This window comes from Erithacus rubecula (assembly GCF_903797595.1).
Source record: "Erithacus rubecula genome assembly, chromosome: 8".
Classification (NCBI taxonomy): domain Eukaryota; kingdom Metazoa; phylum Chordata; class Aves; order Passeriformes; family Muscicapidae; genus Erithacus; species Erithacus rubecula.
This window is the reverse complement of record NC_136659.1, coordinates 10380700-10396959: the sequence shown is the minus strand read 5'-3', so window position 1 is coordinate 10396959 and position 16260 is coordinate 10380700. Positions and strand designations below refer to the sequence as shown.

The window sequence follows — 16260 nt, the reverse complement described above, 5'->3', positions numbered from 1 at the left end:
GTTTCCAGGAGGCCACGGGGCAGGCAGCAGCTCCAGCCTGCAGTGGGACGGACCTGCACAGTGCTGGCAGGGACAGCACGGCCACCTGGGCAACAAGAGAGCTCAGGGAGCAGGAAAATTAGACTGGATGAGGCTGGAGGGAGAAGGGTGCAGGGAAGCAAAGCAAGGGTGGTGGAGTTCTGGAAAGGGCTGTTTCCCCCAGGCTGTATGGCCATGATGTGACAAAGCAACATGGTAAACATTTCACCAGTGGTTCTGGGGACCTTTGCCCAGGACTGACTCTTCCATCAGCTTCACCAGGTGCTCTGGCATATTAAATAAGCAGAACAGGTAGCAGGGTGGCGGTGGGACCTGTTTTGTCAGCGTCCCTTCCCTCCCAGCAGCCAAGCAGACAGGCGCGTCAGGTGCTTATGCCCCTCTTATGTCTGCTGTTAAAAAACCCAGCCAGGGAATGTCATTAGAAACAGCCACACCATCTGCCTTTTCCTCCCCTCCCCTTTAAATAAGGAAACACCTTGTCAAACACATCCCACTAAATATCCCTAACACCCTCCCGCGCGCTTCGCGCTCGGCGGTTCATGGGATCGTGCACCATCTGGACCCTTGCGCTCCGTCTCGCCGGCGAGGCCCCGGCTCGGACCCGCCGTGTGCCCCATGGCCAGGGGCAGGTTTGCACACCCACATCCATGTGGGGCAGTGGGAGGTCACAGAATTAAGCAAAGCAATGAGTGCACAGGGAAAAAAAGACGAGCAATTCCGTATCGTTAAACCTAGAAAATTAACCAAGGAGGACCTTAAACATAGACATTTATTAACATGCAAATGGACTGAGTCAGCAATTAGTTAATAGTCAGCATAATTGAATAGAGTATAGCAATGAAGGTGCCATTTGATTATTCTCATTTTGTTTTAGATAAATATTTACTACAATCATGGGGTTTCTCTTGTCTTTGGAAAGGAACACCAGTATCCAAGTACCAAACCGTGTCAAAGTTTCTCAAGAACTTCAAAAGGCAGGTTGCCACTTCCTGTCCTTAGGGTGCTGGTTCCTGATGCCAGGGCTGAGCATGGCCAAGGAGCACTTCCATCTCTCCTGTGCTTGGGCTGGCTCCTGTGGGACCCAGTGACCAGCGCCTGTGGGCCCTGAGCCACACAAGGTGGGTGCTGCTTGTGGTTTGGGGTTTCCACCGCTCAGCTCCCTCCTGCCACAGCCCTGCAGAGCCAGCAGTGTCTCAGGCACACGTGTGCACACACGGCCCCCCAGCCCTGCTCACTGACCGTGCAGATGAGTCTTTGTTCTTGGTGATTACTGTGCAGACAACACACTCACCCGGCTGCACCGAGACACTGCGTACACCACGCAATATGCTGATAAGGGAAATAGTGTGGAGAAGAGCCTAAGGACGTAGAAGAACATTATTTTAAATTATCTTGAACATAAAAACAAAGTGAGGATTTGGCAACCTTGCAGCAAAAACCTCAAAACCAGTTATTCCTTTTAAATAAAAACAAAAATGAGAAACAGTAACTATTAGAAATCCCACCTGGTGCTTTCTCGGTGTTAATGATGCTTCTTAAATTGCATGTGGGTAAATGGTAATTTTGTCTCACACCATTAAAAACTAATGGAACCCTTGATGATAAGAAATGCCATAGCTAGCTTGTTGGAAAACGTTTAATTAATAAAGTAATAAAATTATTGTAAACTAGTGCAGTTTCACTGAGGATTCAATGGGATATAAAACAGATAAAACATCCATGAGAGTTGATACAAGAAATAAATGCTCCTCTATAAAAAACAGCACTATAAACTTAAGCTGGTCTGTGTTGTACTGAGTTGACACAAGCTATGATGACAGTAAAGGTGTTTGGACGAGCCTTTCATAGGAAGTGGTGGGAAAACTTCCTGAGTGCAGACAGGTGTTTTCATGAGGAGCAGAGAGCCAGCACACCTTCCCCTGCACTGGTGTGAGCCAGAAGGTGGCTGCTGGTGGGATCTGCACCCCTGTGAGACCACGAGAGCAATTCTGATGGTGTATTGCTGTTACTGGCCTGTCCAGGGGCTCCAGGGTGAGGGACACCACGTCCACTAACATGAGTGGCTGTGAGGCACCATCCCATCCTGCTGCTACAGCCACTTGTTGCACAACTTTTATGAACCAGTGTTATCACAGAGTAAAGAAGAGGGCTCAGACACTTTCCTGCCCCAGGGAATTACCCCTGGTGCTCTATGCAGCAGGATTTCAGCTCCATGCAGGTGGCCAGCGGGTAGCATGGCTGTGGCACCAAGCTTTTACACACTGTAGCTTGGTGCACATGCATGACATCCCAGCTGCTCCACAGGAAAAAAAGGGGCAGAGAATGGCAAGTATGGGGAAAAACACGTTGGCAGAAATAGCAGGTTACCACTCCTCATCCTGCTGCTACCCCAGTTTGTGCTTCACATTCTTCTGCAGATATTTTCTAGCCAGCTTTGGGAATGGTTTCCTGTTACTGGGAGACTGTAGAGAGGCTTTCTGCATTGCACGAGCTGGGCCAGGTACTCCACTATGTACCCACCCATGTACAGGAACTCATATGATTCCATCACACTCACACCTCAAAAATTTGCACATGTTTAGCTTCAGGATAGGTGTCATCTCTCAGGTGCCCAAATTTTCCTTTCTCCTGAGACTCGATCTGCAAATCTCACTGACAAGCACTGTCAGCTCTTTTTGTGAGGGCTCATCCCATAGTGACGGGCCACTGGAGGAAAGATTGGCTGGGAGAAAGGCACATACAGGCACGTCCTGGATTTTGGGGTGTCATGACAGCCATTTGCAGCACTGGCACTTGTCAACCCCTATGCAGAACCAGCACTCAGGGACAGCAATGCCAAGCAATGCCAGCACTATGAGATGTGCCATAGACAGATCTCGAAGGTTTGGAACAAACATAGGCCAGTATTTTTCTAAACCTTCCATGACATTTCTCTGTAAAGAGATGGAAGTGTTTCTTTAGTGGGCTGATGTGCCTTCTTTCCTCCCACATCAGAATAGTTGATGCTCACACTAGGAAATGAGGAACACTGCTGTGATCCAGTGTGCATGGTTTCTTTTACCAGAGCTTTGTACAAACACCATCACAGCCATGGTCTCTGCCTCCCATATAACTAAAAAGATATTGCAGTATGTATAACTGGTACATTGCTGCAGCACAAAGGTTAATCTTGTATTCTTTAGCTGCTTATGGCTTGGTTGTAATGAGAGGATGGTCAGACCTTACTCATAGAAAGTCTGGTTTCCCCACCAAGCCACCAGACACTGCTGTGCCACTCATGCAACCACAGCTTCTGGTTAGTGTTTGAAGCAACATCTACTTTTCATTTGAGTGTCTCTGGTTTCCTCAGCAGTCTCCACCTTGATCATTAGTTAGAAGCCATCCTGCTTGATCTGTAGTTTTAAAATGAAGTGGGTGATTTTCTTTTAGCACATCAGCATAAATAACTCTGCTGACAATAACAGTTGCCCACTGCAGCCCAACTTCCCGGGTGCCACACCACACCAAGGGCTCCTTACTCACTTTGGCCTCGGCATATGGAGAGACTGGCGATATAAAATCTTTTCCCCACCCAAGGCACCATCTGCCTCTGGGAAACCTACTGTGGTTTCCTCTTGTAGGCAGATTTATTTTTGAGGTAGCCTCAACAATGTGGGCACAGGGAGAAGGCTGCTGCTCTTAACTGAGGCAGATTGAAGATGCTTATGGGGCTCCATAATTCAGCCCCACTGGCAATACCAGCAATGACTTTTCTATTTTCCGTGGTGTGTGAGAAATGAAAACATGAGCGGGAGTCCATAGAAGATTGATGTGGCCAAAGCTGGGATATTTGTTCCCTGGCAAACTGTGGTTGCTCTTGATTTAGCCAGTTTTCCCAGCTGATGTTTTGCAAACCCCACAGAAGACTCAGCTTTCAAGGCTGTGAAAGTGAATGCAGGGCTGGAAGCCGCCCCTGCGCACACTGGCAGGGAGTCAGGCCGAGCCTCCTTCTTTCAGAAGATGTTGCTTGTTCCAGGACTGCGTGGCTGTGGGGGCAGTTTGGGGACGGAGATTTTCATCTTTTATTTTTCCCATATGTCATAAGTATGTCTAAGATGATGACAAAATAATAAGTTGGTGGCTGCTGGAAACTTTTTTTTTTAGCAGCTGTGTTTTTAGAATATTATAATTAACCATCCTTTAGCCTTAATCACTTAAAGATTCTAAAATAACTGGGAGTTTACTGTATCTTTTCTCAACTTGAAGCTTTCCCATGAGGGGATTATGACTTCATTTTCAGGAAGGGAGGGCAGAAGAAGCAGGGCAGAACTAGAAACATGGAGCCAAGTTTATCAGTCTGGATTACAGCAAGAATTACTAAAACTACTGTAGTGATTTTAACTTACAGCCATTGTACTAGGAGCAGGAAAAGAGGTGACATTGTGTTTAATCTGCACAGTGACTAAGTCCCTTTGCCTGGGCTCCTTTTTGCAGAAATTTTAATGAAGTAAGTGTGGTATTTTTTGGAAAAAGAAAAAAAATAAAGAAAGGGTGAACTGTGAATAAAGGGAAAAGCACAATTAAAAGCTGACTGTTAATAAAGCATGAGGGTGGCAGAGCTGTCTCCCCACACAGTTCCGGCGCTTGGCTCAGGTAAAAGCAGAGGGCTGTAGCTCAACGATGCACTCCTGTCTGTCAGTGTGAGATTTTCGGGGGTTTTTTATAAATGACATGTTTTCTTTTGGCAGATGGGAACAAGCCTTGAAGAATAAATTTTTTGGAGGCAAATTGGCTGCCTGGATATATATGTATTTAGGAACCTGTCGGGTGCTGTGAGTGTCAGCACCGCCCCAGATGAGCTGGCCAGCACCGCTCTGGTGCTCGCCTGCTCCAGTGTCCCCACAGACCCCCCAATTCCCCAGCCGACCACTGCCAGGTCAGAGCAAAAATGACAACCCCGATACAAGATTTGCTCTGGATATTGCTGATATTGCTTTGTGCCTGCCTTATAAAACTTCCCCGTTGGCTATTTCTCCAGCCAGGGGATTTTACCCAGATGAATGTGCTTGCCTCCCTCTCACCAGCTGCCAAGATCCAACTTATCTGTAAGTGGAAATAATGCTTGGCCTCGGGTCGATCGGAGCTGCAATGCTCTTTACGAGAGGAGGCGAAATAAAACCATTCCCCGTGTTAACAGCTGCGAAAGCCGACGTGCTGAGAAGTTAAGTGATTTGCCGGGTGTGAAGTAGGATGGTGCCTGGCTCTTGGGAACCCTTTTTTGGGAGGGGGGGTCAGGAGGGCAGTGAGGGGGGACTACAGACCTCAGGCACCACCACAATTTCCATTCCCACATGGGCACCAGGTGGGGGGAACCACCTGTAACACGCCTTCCCCCAGGCCAGGCATAAGCAAAGTTTTACCAGGAAAAAAATATATTCTGAAAAAATCCTCCTAAAATTAGGTACTGAAAGCGGGTGTTGAGTTTTGTGAGCCAGCATCAGAAATAGGTGGCAGCTGGAAAGATTTTGGAACATCTCAGAAGTGCCTAAGTGTTGGGAGGTAAGCAAGGGAAGAGGTAGATTAAGCCAGAACCCAGATGCCTTGAAGCCTAAATCAGTGCTCATGCCCAGCACAGTCTCTTGTCTCCCTTGGGACAATTAGGTCACATTTAACCAAGAGAAATGGGCACCTTTAATGATTCAGGACACAATTCAGGATGTCCAAATCAGAGCCCAAGTATCTATATAGTTATTCAATATAGATGGTGCAGCATATGTTCATACAACAGAATAGCTCATTTCTAGAAATGTAATATTTTTTCCACTTTATTCAAGGGATGTGCTAGACATGAAGTGACTATGTGTGTGTATATACATATATATATATATATATATATATATATATATATATATATTTATACACACATACACAGGTAAAGGTAATGGAAAAGGTACCATAAAAGGCACACTGAAAAATTAGGCAGTGTTGTTCCCCAGTTTTGTAGGGTCGGTAAAACTGATAGCAGCTCCCTAGCAGTGGCTTCATCTCCACACTCACAGTGTGTGTTCTTAACACCTTCCTTCTCTGCAAAACTGAAGTATTTAACCCAAAACACACAAACAAATCTGTTATTCTTCTCCTTTATTAACCTTCTGAGTCCTCTGAAATCACACACGAGGAGAAAGCTCTTCCCTTTTCCTTTGTCTAGGAGACAAGGTTTAAACTTTACATGCAAATAGACACATGCATACATGTAAACCTACCCGTGTACTGAGGCACATGCAGCGCACTTTTTCTTCTTCTCTATAAATATATATACACATATGTGTATCCACAGATATGCAGGCATGTGCGCATATGTGTGTGTACAAAGAGAAAAAGGCTTAGAAAATGAAAGACAAATGTTAGAGAATGATATTCCCAAGCCCTCAAATCCCTAATCATGAGTTTGATGCAATATTTGCCCTAATGGGAAATGATAACTGGCACTATTCCAAAGCAAACCTCGAAGAAAGGAGCAATAAAAAAGGAAAATGCTAGCTTGGCAGTTAAAGAAAGAGGAGCCGAAGCGAGAACTGCTGTCAGAGATAATAAAGAATTAACCACAAACCCCTTTTCTATTAAGCACAAAAAAGGATATTAAAATAACATGCCCCCTCCCTAAATGTTTCAAGGCTTGTGTCATGCTTCCCGGCGCAGCTTTCGGGCCGCTGCGGGCGCAGGGCTGCAGCAGCCCGTGCAGTCGCTGCCGCTCCCCTCCGTGCGAGGCAGCCGCGCCGCTCCAGCGCGCACAGGCACAGGCGCACCGAGCTCACACGGTGTGCTCCCAACCTTGCCCTTTCCTGGCTGTCACGGGGCACTTCTGGCGGGATCCCTCTCCCCTTCCCTCCCCTCGGCAATCCCGCACACCGGGGAACCTGCTGTACAATGCAGCTTGGCTGCTGTGTTTCCCATAATGTCCATACGCACAAAGATAGCATTTAAGTAGACACTGATTCTTAATGCACTGTTTTCCACTTACAGCAGCAAGAAAATTCTGTTACCTTCATGTTCTTACTATGATTTTTACATTTAGGGCATTTTCTCACTAAGAATTGCATGTCATAAATTACACAGAAAGTGCCACAGGTCTGGGACAAAAAAAAAAAAAAAAAAAAAAAAAAAAGGGGCAAAAAAATTGAATCAAAGGCTGCTAGGTATAGGAAAAAAGAAAACAAAAGGGAGGCCCACGACTCTAGACCTAGGAGCTTCCTGAGGCATCCTGTAATAATACCAACAAATAAAGATTCTGCTCACCATGTGTGTGTGTCTTGGATGCCCTCATGAAGCGCTCCACAGCCAGGAATGCTCTGGAGAGCCCCAAATCAACACCATTTCTGCCAAATGAAATGTCAAATTATGTACAGGTTTTGGTAACTGATGTTATCCACTTCATGACTACCCAAACCATTTTAATAGCAAAACTAAAATTAAGCATTCGTTAAAATTTCCACCTCAACTAAACAGTAGATTTTACTGTGGCAATTTTTAGTTTGCAAAAGAAGTGGTACTCAGGGCACTACAGACCCAACAGGCTGAAGTTATCCATTTATATCAATTCAAAGAAACCCTCAATAATCTTATATTTCAAAGACATTTATGACCTAACTTTGCTTCATTAGCATGTAAGAAGACATTAATGACACAGACTAATGAAATGTAATAACTCCTTTAGTACTTTCTTATTATCTGGTCTTTAACATGCATTTTGACAAGAGCTAGACTGCAGCAGCTTTAACAGAATTTTGTAGAGCTGGCACTCAATAGGAATGCCCCAAACCCAAAAAGGCACAAGCCAAAAAGGTGAAGATGCAGCAAGGAATCTTGAAAAGTTTATTGTAAATGTCAAATGAAGTATATCTGCCAAAAAGGACTTGTTTTAAGAAACTATGTGTGGATTGCACTGATCTTAGCCATTACAAGGGTAGAGCTTTACAGGGAAAAGAAAAAAAATGCCCAATTGTACCAGATATTTTTAAAACCTAAATATCTTCCTCCTCTAAACTCTAAAAACTCTTTGTGAAGGAGGTATAATCCACAACTCAGGAAAATACTAATGTAATCTATCTTTCAGAGACAAAAATCAGAAGTCCCACCTGAGCTATGTCCACACAGAAAAGCAGAGTTAAATATCAGCTGCTTTTATCTGAGTGTCTAAATGTAAAAATACTTAACCAGATTCTACCAACTATTAAATTAAAAGCCATAATTTGTCTGCCAATACCAGTCCAGGTTAATTTCTTAGCTGAGTTTAAAAAACCCCAAAAGATCAATAAAGGTGTAGGTGGAGAGGTTTGAAAAATAACTACTGGAAATGATGAGCCAAGATCTTTGGAACAACGTGTCCCTGCCTGAGGTAAAAGCAGGCTGGTTTTTAGATCAGTCACCTACAACTGTGGTGTCATAAAGTGGAAAAATACCACCAAGAGTCATTTTTAGCAAAGAACACCAACAGCTCCTCTCACATTCACATCCAGTGAAACTCCATTCCAGTTAGATTCATTGGTAAATTGTAAATTCTTATTTGATTTATCAATCACAATTTTATATTGTTAATTCATATGTTCATTAGACAAATCCATTCCTCTAAGGTAATCACTTAAGGTACTGTTGGCATGTGAACATGCACAAATGGATAATTCTTAATGACCTTCCAAGCTGACATATTTTTGGCATCAGTTTTCCGTATCCTAATTTCAAGCTGCCTCTCTGGTGTTGTCATAGGGCTGACTTCAATGCACAGTCAAGGAGCACTTGCAATTGGAAGTTGTTAGTAAGATTGTTCCCATCAGATATCAGGAGAACAAGGAACAATTCAAATTATCTCTCTCCCTGGATGAAACCTCTGTGTTTCCAGCTGCAGAGGTCAGTAAGCAGGCTTCATTTCAGCAGCCTTGAAGGAGAAAACATTCACATCAGACAATTTGAACCAGATTCGTGACTTTTTCAGTATTTCCACAGTACCTAATTTTTGATTTGCAGATGAGTGGTGAAAAGAAAAGAAAAAGAGGTTGGAACTAGATGATCTTTAAGGTCCCTTCCAACCCAAACCATTTTATGATTCCTGGAAATTAGATTAAATATAGGTCACCCCAGGCTACTGTTCTGGCAGCTGCCCTGCACATTGCCCTCCCACAAGGCCAGGCCACTATCACAGATTCTGTACTGCAGGTTAGCATGGTGCAGGCAAGCCACAGACCAGCAGAGACACAGCTTAGCCACCATCTCTTTCAGGAGTCTGATCTTGTGCAGAGACCTGTGGGTGGACCCTGCACTGGCAGGTTTGCAGAGTTACAGAGCAATCAGGACAACTACCAGAAAATAGAATAATGTTCTCCATATTCTCAATCTGAGAGATGGCATTTGCCAATGTGAATGACCGTTATTCACAGTGGTACCCAAGCTCCAGAAGACTCTTCACCACTGTTATCCCCACTGAGGCTTGTTGGGGTCTCTCTCCATCCCCAGCCTCACACTATTAGTGCTGCTTATCCAGCACCATGAGAGGGCGAAAAACATGGCACTGTCTGAAACACAGGGTTCTCAGGGTTGCCAGCATTTCCACAGTGCTCCCTAGAGCAGATCCAGTCAAGGAAAGGGAAATTTCTGGCATTTCCCAGCATCTACAAGAGGAGAAAGAAATATTCAGGGAAAAAGTGGGGTAGATGCAGTGCCTCTGTCCACTGAGGTTTGGGAGTTGGCTTCTGTGGGTTGGGAGGCAACTCTGGGAAGGGAGTGAGGTTCAACAGGGGAGAACAGCTCCAGAAAAGAGCCCTTCCCCAGCTGGTGGCCAATGCAGAAGGCAGCCCCTCATGAAGGAGCCACTGTGGCCTGGGGCTGTGGGTCGCATTGGAAGCTGCAAGGGGTGTGCTCAGCCTGCGCCCTCCGTGCCTGCCCCGCTACAGTCAGTGCCCAACTGACACCCAGAAGTCAAAGAAAAGAGTTTGCATCCCTTCCTCAAAAGCACAGCTCGGGTTGCAAATCCAAATGTATGGGCAAAATGTAAATGCATTGTGACAAGCTGTACGGGGAATCAAAACAAGGAACAAGGAGCGTATGTTTCTTTTAGAGAAATGTCCTTTATCTCGCAGGCAGAACGAAGCGTGTGGCATTCAAATGTTAAGATTTTTACACACTTTCATGAAATACTAAAGAGAAACCAAAAAAAAAAAAAAAAAAAAAGAAAAAAAGAAAAAAAGAACGCAACAAGAAAATAACCCAAGTCCATGTCACTTCTCAGCTAGTTTGGTTATTGCTGCTCCTGAGTACTGTAACATATGCACTTTCCCTTTTGAAAATGTATCAAAGTTGTTATTTTGGGGGTGGGATAAACTCTTACCCATGCATATCTTATGTTTTGAAGCCAAGAATGCTTAAGAACCTGCTCTGGATCCGCACATCAGATGCATAAGTGATTAGTGACAAGTGACACAGAAACAGAGAATGTGCTGTGTTACGATGAATAATAAACACGCGCAATTTATGCAGGCAGAGCGAGCGAGGAGATGGCATCCTGCACTTTTTCCATATAAATAATGTGAATCTCTCGGCAATGAAGCCAGGCCGACCAGGGAGTTTCTCCAGCCCGCCAGCCGTGCAAGCCGGCGGGAGAGAGCGGGGACAGGCGGGGAGGGGTCACCCCCAACAGGGCTGCTCCTGGCTTGGGGTCACCACAGAATGAACTGGTGGCCATTCATTGTCTCACAACTGGAATCGTCGCAGAAACTAAATTCACAGGGAGCAAAATTTTCCACTCTTCGGGAGAAAAGAGCTTTTAGATAAAAGAATTTACTGAAAAACACACGCATGGTTTTCTATTTCTTGGGCTTCTGGAGAGCACCACTACAGTGATAGGATTAGTGATGCTTCTCTGAAAAAAAAAAAAAAAAATTGAATGAATAAACTCACTTTTTACATTAAATTTCTCCAGAAAAGGCAAATACATGCCCCTGGGAGACTGTCAGGGCTGAAGAGAGCTGGCAGCAGAAGGGCCATGATGTACCACTCCTGCATTCTGCATTAGCAAAACCATACACACCATCAAAAAAAAAAACCCCAAATGCCAAAGCCAGCCAGCCATTCATCCTGAATCCAGCTCGTGTCATTTTCTTCTTGTGTGCCTCTGCCACACACCAATAGCAGAGCTGTAGGACAATGCACACACATCCTCACATAGTCCCACATCCCTCAGCCTCATGGTCAGCGGGGGGGACGGTCCCAGGCTGGACACATGGGCTCCTGAAACATCCCCACTTTACCACTTTCTTTTCTATGCCCCTTGCTGTCCTCCCACAAATGAGCCATCCTCCAGGGAAAAGAGAAAGACATCATTTTTTAAAATAAAAAAAATATCCACCTGCAGCTTAACTCTGCACATTTTTTCCTGACTGCCCTGGCCTGCCAACTCCAAGCAAGCTTTTCTCTGTCATTTTTGCACTCTCTCTACATTTCCAGAAATGTACTCACTTAGATAAAAGTAGAACTGAGAGGGGAAAATGCATATTCTGTTAAATAAAATTTTTTAAAAAAAAAAGTTGAAAAAAGTGTCTAAAAGATAGATGTGCAAAGAAATCCTAACTGTACTTTAACTCTGAGCTTGAGTTATATAAACTGTACTGTGGTAATTACCAAGCTCCTCCAGATTAATAAACAATTACCATAGTAACTACACCATCATATGAAACCTATGCTCATGAATTTTTAAAGCATAAATGGAAATACATGCCGGTTGGAAAAAGTCTCCTATTTATTTTGTTCCTAGAAGACAAGGGGGAGAGATCCATTAAAGGATCTCGTCAAGTTATTTCTTCCTCCACTGGTTCCTGCAGCCACACTTCGGACAAGTGCCATATATTATGTACTAACTAGGAAAGTCCATTACGTGTGCAGGGCCTGGGGCTGCACAGGTAATGCTCTCAGACCTTGTTTTCCCAGAGGGTTTAGGTGACAAGGTGCACCTCTGTGTTTGCCAAAATTTAAGGGGTTTGTCGGCATGATGTTGATGTTGCATGACCACACACAGGAAAAAAACATCTCCATCAAGCATTTGAAAAGCTGACTACCATGAGAAAATGGACTTATTCAAATCTAACTTTCCATGGCACAGTGTGTCTTGTTTCCAGCACATCCACCAGTGTCCCACCAGGATGACTCTACCAGAGGGTGTCGCATCCTGTTTTCCACACCTGTAAAAATCCAGTGTTGTCTGCCATGCCAGGCACGTGCATTCAGCCCCCAGGAAAGGGATCTGTGCAGCCCCCATGCCTCTGCATGGAGGGGGAGGGCCAGTGTTGCAGTAGAGCAGCTCTACCCCGGGGCAGACCCCTGTTACCTGCAAGCCAACAACACAGACCCCCCAGACCCCCAGCAGGAAGGGTATCCCAGTCTGACATTGCCTTTTCCCCCAAAGCCCAAGCAAAGCAGCCCCTCAGGACTGCCCTGCACTCCTCTGTCTCTGAGACGCTCCCAACAAAATGCGCCAAAATTTGCCAAAATGTGCCCTCAGTCGTAGGAGGCATCAATGATTAAAAGCAGTCTATGAGATGCACCCAAGGTCACTAGAGAAAAAAACCAGGCTTTCTCCTGCCCCAAGATCAACTCTTAATTTACACTATCATAGACAAAACTTTGGGTTGAAAGCTCACACCCATAATTTGGAGCTTTAGCACAGCTGAGCCTGGCTTTACTGCACTTTGCAATTTGTTTGTAAGATGTAAAAAAAAAAAAAAAAAAAAAAAAAAAATCTCAAAATGACAAATAACAAGATTATATATCAACCTGTTGATCATTCTGACAGGAAAGCTTAAAAGCAGCCCTGAGTTAAAAAACAGTGTTCAGCATTTGCAGTAATAGTCTAAAACATGAGGTGAGACCTCTATGCTTCAAGTTTGAGCTGCTTACTTTTGATAATTTTGATGAGCTGAAATGATATCTCCCTTTTTGCAAGAAAGTATTTCTTCAGACACTCTGAGATTTAGGAAAGCCATTAAATCCTTGTGGATTGAAGGTAGAAAAATAAATTGTATGTATTTTAGACTTAGAATGATCTTCCTATAGCAATTTTCGGGAAAAAAAACTAAGAAGAATTCTGCAATTTTAATCTCCTCAGTAGCTTCCCATTACTAAACAAGCAGAACACCACAGTACAAATGTGGATGTTACATGTCATCTTGATCTGCTGCTTTTTTCTTTCATTAAAGCTTTAATGCAGCAATTATGGCTACGTTGCCCTATAAAAAAAGGAAAAGGCAGTTTACTTTAAAAAGTGAAATTGCATAGCCTACTATTTAATTATACACAAATGTAAATGGCCTATTTTTCCATAACTGGTTATTACAGCACTGTTTTACTTTCTGAGTTTTCACAATCTCTAAAACCTACAACGCTTCCTGCTATATAATTGTTTTGCTACATTATTGTTTTCATCTTATTTTTTCTTTTAATGCGAGTGCAGCGGGATAAATCTTGGTTTTAAGCCAGCCAGTACTTCATCTACTTAAGCTTTTATAGATGAAGATTGCTGTAATTATCAGAATACCCGCTTATTTCTGAAGTATTATCTTGGCAACCTGCTGGCATTTACAACCAATTAACAAGCTTTGCCCATTAGTTGCATAAGGGGTATCACAGAGTAAAGCCATTGTGTGCTAATTTTCTATTTTAGATAATCAGTTTGGCCATCCAAAATGGAAAGGGGAAGAAAAGAAAGGTTTGACACCCAGTGGCAGACATGTAAAAATGACTACATGCCTCTCTGAGACAAAGGTATCCAGCGACTGCATGATTGCTTCACTGTCGTCACCACTGGGTTTTAAGTATTTATTCCCTTTGTCTCTTTTGGAAGAGAAAATAGAAAGTACAGCTTCAGCAAAGTAATCATGTCCTCTTTTTATTTTTTAAACAGACTGGCTTCTCCCTCTGTCCTCGCGGGCTTGTAATTTCACCAAATTGTACAAGTGTTAAACACGATTTTAAAAAGGGAAAAAAAAAAAAAAAAAAAAAAAAAAAAAGAAGAAGAAGAGTAAGCAATAGAGAAGGAAGCTGTTTGCCAGTGCAGATCTCAGCCTTCCTCCCCTGATGGCGGGGCCGGGCAGAGCCCTCCTGCCACAGGCAGCCCCTCGCTCGCGTTGCGCACCGCTCTTGGTTAAAGCCATGTGCAGGTGCGGGTTTAACCAGGCGCTGCTATGAGCAAATGGGCTCCCGGCCGGCACTCAGCCCCGGCTGCTGAGCTGCTGCCAGCCCCGGCTGCCTCCTCCCTGCCCTGGGGGGGTTCAAAGCATTAACCTTTGGTCGAGGCACCGTTTGCTTTCCCTGCTCCTGGTGCAGAACAGGGAAGATGCATCGCCATGTATGTGCCCTGGGCAGGAGAACGCTCCTTCCTGTGCCTGTAATGCTGCTTCCTCACAGCACTCCCTGAAACGCTCATCCCCACCAGACCCATCTCCAGAGCTGCCCCATGAGCACCTCAACCCTGCTTTGGTGCCCCATCCACACAGCCTTTGACTGGGTCCCTTCCTGAGGACACGCACCCCAATCCTGGCACAGAGGGAAATGGGCACAGCTTGCAGCATCTCTCTGCCCTCCGCTCCAGTGACCCCACTGACACCAGTCCCTGTCTCCACCTTCCCATCCCAGCTGCCCAATCAGCACCAGCACAAGGCTCAGTCTTCCTCGATCTCCTGCCGTGGGCCATGAGCTTGACCCTTCCGTACATCTCCATCCATTTTCCATGCAGAAACCAGGACCATGAGGGTCTCCTCCCTATTGAAGCTTGCCCCAAACCACACAGCAAGGGGAGAAATGGGTCTCTGATCCTACCCAAAAAGCCTCAAGGTAAATAACAATGATTAAACGATTATGCTGGAGGCAACAAGGCTTACCCATTCAATTGTATATCAAATTAGGCATTAGACCTGGTATAGATGCCTGAATTTTGTAATAAGGAGATAATCTAATCAGTTTAAAGATGAGTGCAGTCCTTAAAGCATGGTTAGATCCCATTTACTCCATTGAACAGAACGGGTGGATGGATCATGTTGTAAAATGGTTTTATAAAATGTAGTGAACTGTACAATGACGTGTTTTATTTCCCTCCTGTGGTTTAGATTCATATTTTGCTTTAGCATAAGTTAAACAAAATTAAGACTATGATTATGCTAAGAGGATGCAGCCAGTAAAGATAGAAATTGTTGAACTCCTCAAAGTCATAAAGAATTGTCAACTGTGCAATTAGTAAAGGCTGAACATATACACTGAAGTCTATTAAGTCATAAATGAATGGCTTAAGTCATAAATGAATGAGAAAAATGTAGTGCCTGGTAATTTAATGTGTATATTTGTCTTAATTATTTTAAATTAATTGCTATTGGCTACGATCATTATAAAGTTTAAGATTTAAATAAGGTACAATGTAAACCCTCCTATAAAGTGAATATAGTTATATAGCCAAACTATTTTTAAAATCATTTAGGTTACTGAAAAGAAGTAAGAAGGGTTGATGAGCAGAGTGTTGGGACAGCTTGGAGCTCCTTGCAGCCTGTTTCCTCTGATGCTGCCCCAGCTTGAGCCCCGCCACTGCTATCAGGGAGCACAGATCGGTCACCTCCAGTATCACAAGAGCTCACACATGGCTTCTTTTTCAGCACCTCTGGACAATTTTCCCCCTCAGGTTTCCATTTTTCTAACATGAAAAAAAAAGGGAACTTGTATTTTAGGGGAATTTCTTTCAAGGTCTCAGGTGAAAAAGCACTTATTTGTTCAATTCAAATTAAGTCATTCCCAGTCAAGCACAGTGTGCCCCAACAGCCTTACCCAAGATGATGACAGAGGCAACTAGAAAATAAGTGAGCAGAGAAATTCTCCCCAGGGAAATGAAACAGTACCCAAATTACCACAATATGTTCTGTGTCTGCAAGGAAGGTGGCACGTTCCTCCAGGACTCTAATCTTCATCACTAATATTATTATTAAATATTTACGTACTACCCTAAGTTTGCATGACACTTTACAGAGATAAAAGATGCTCTCTTTGCACTGAAGATCTTAGAGCCTACATCAGACAGAGAAAGTAAAATTAGCAGAAAGAAGACATAATGAAGATTAAGAAAAGGATCTAATGCTGGTGACCCAAAAGCATTTTTAGATTGTAACAGCTTGTGGGACTAGGGCTGACAAAAGCTCATGGTTCTAGGGCCCTTTTTGCTAT

At 44.0% G+C, this 16260-nt stretch overlaps 1 protein-coding gene across 1 annotated transcript in view; it reads right to left on the bottom strand.

Moving 5' to 3' along the window:
- Window positions 1–548: 548 nt before the first annotated feature.
- The window catches only part of LOC306804559 (uncharacterized protein), a 38193-nt gene continuing 22481 nt past the window's right edge, over window positions 549–16260 (bottom strand). The window contains exons 9-10 of the mRNA XM_079311303.1: window positions 1331–1397; window positions 549–1213 (exon numbers count right to left, since the gene is read on the bottom strand). Coding sequence (XP_079167429.1) covers window positions 1007–1213; window positions 1331–1397 — 274 coding nt within the window. The 3' untranslated portion in view covers window positions 549–1006. The remainder of the gene's footprint in view (window positions 1214–1330; window positions 1398–16260) is intronic.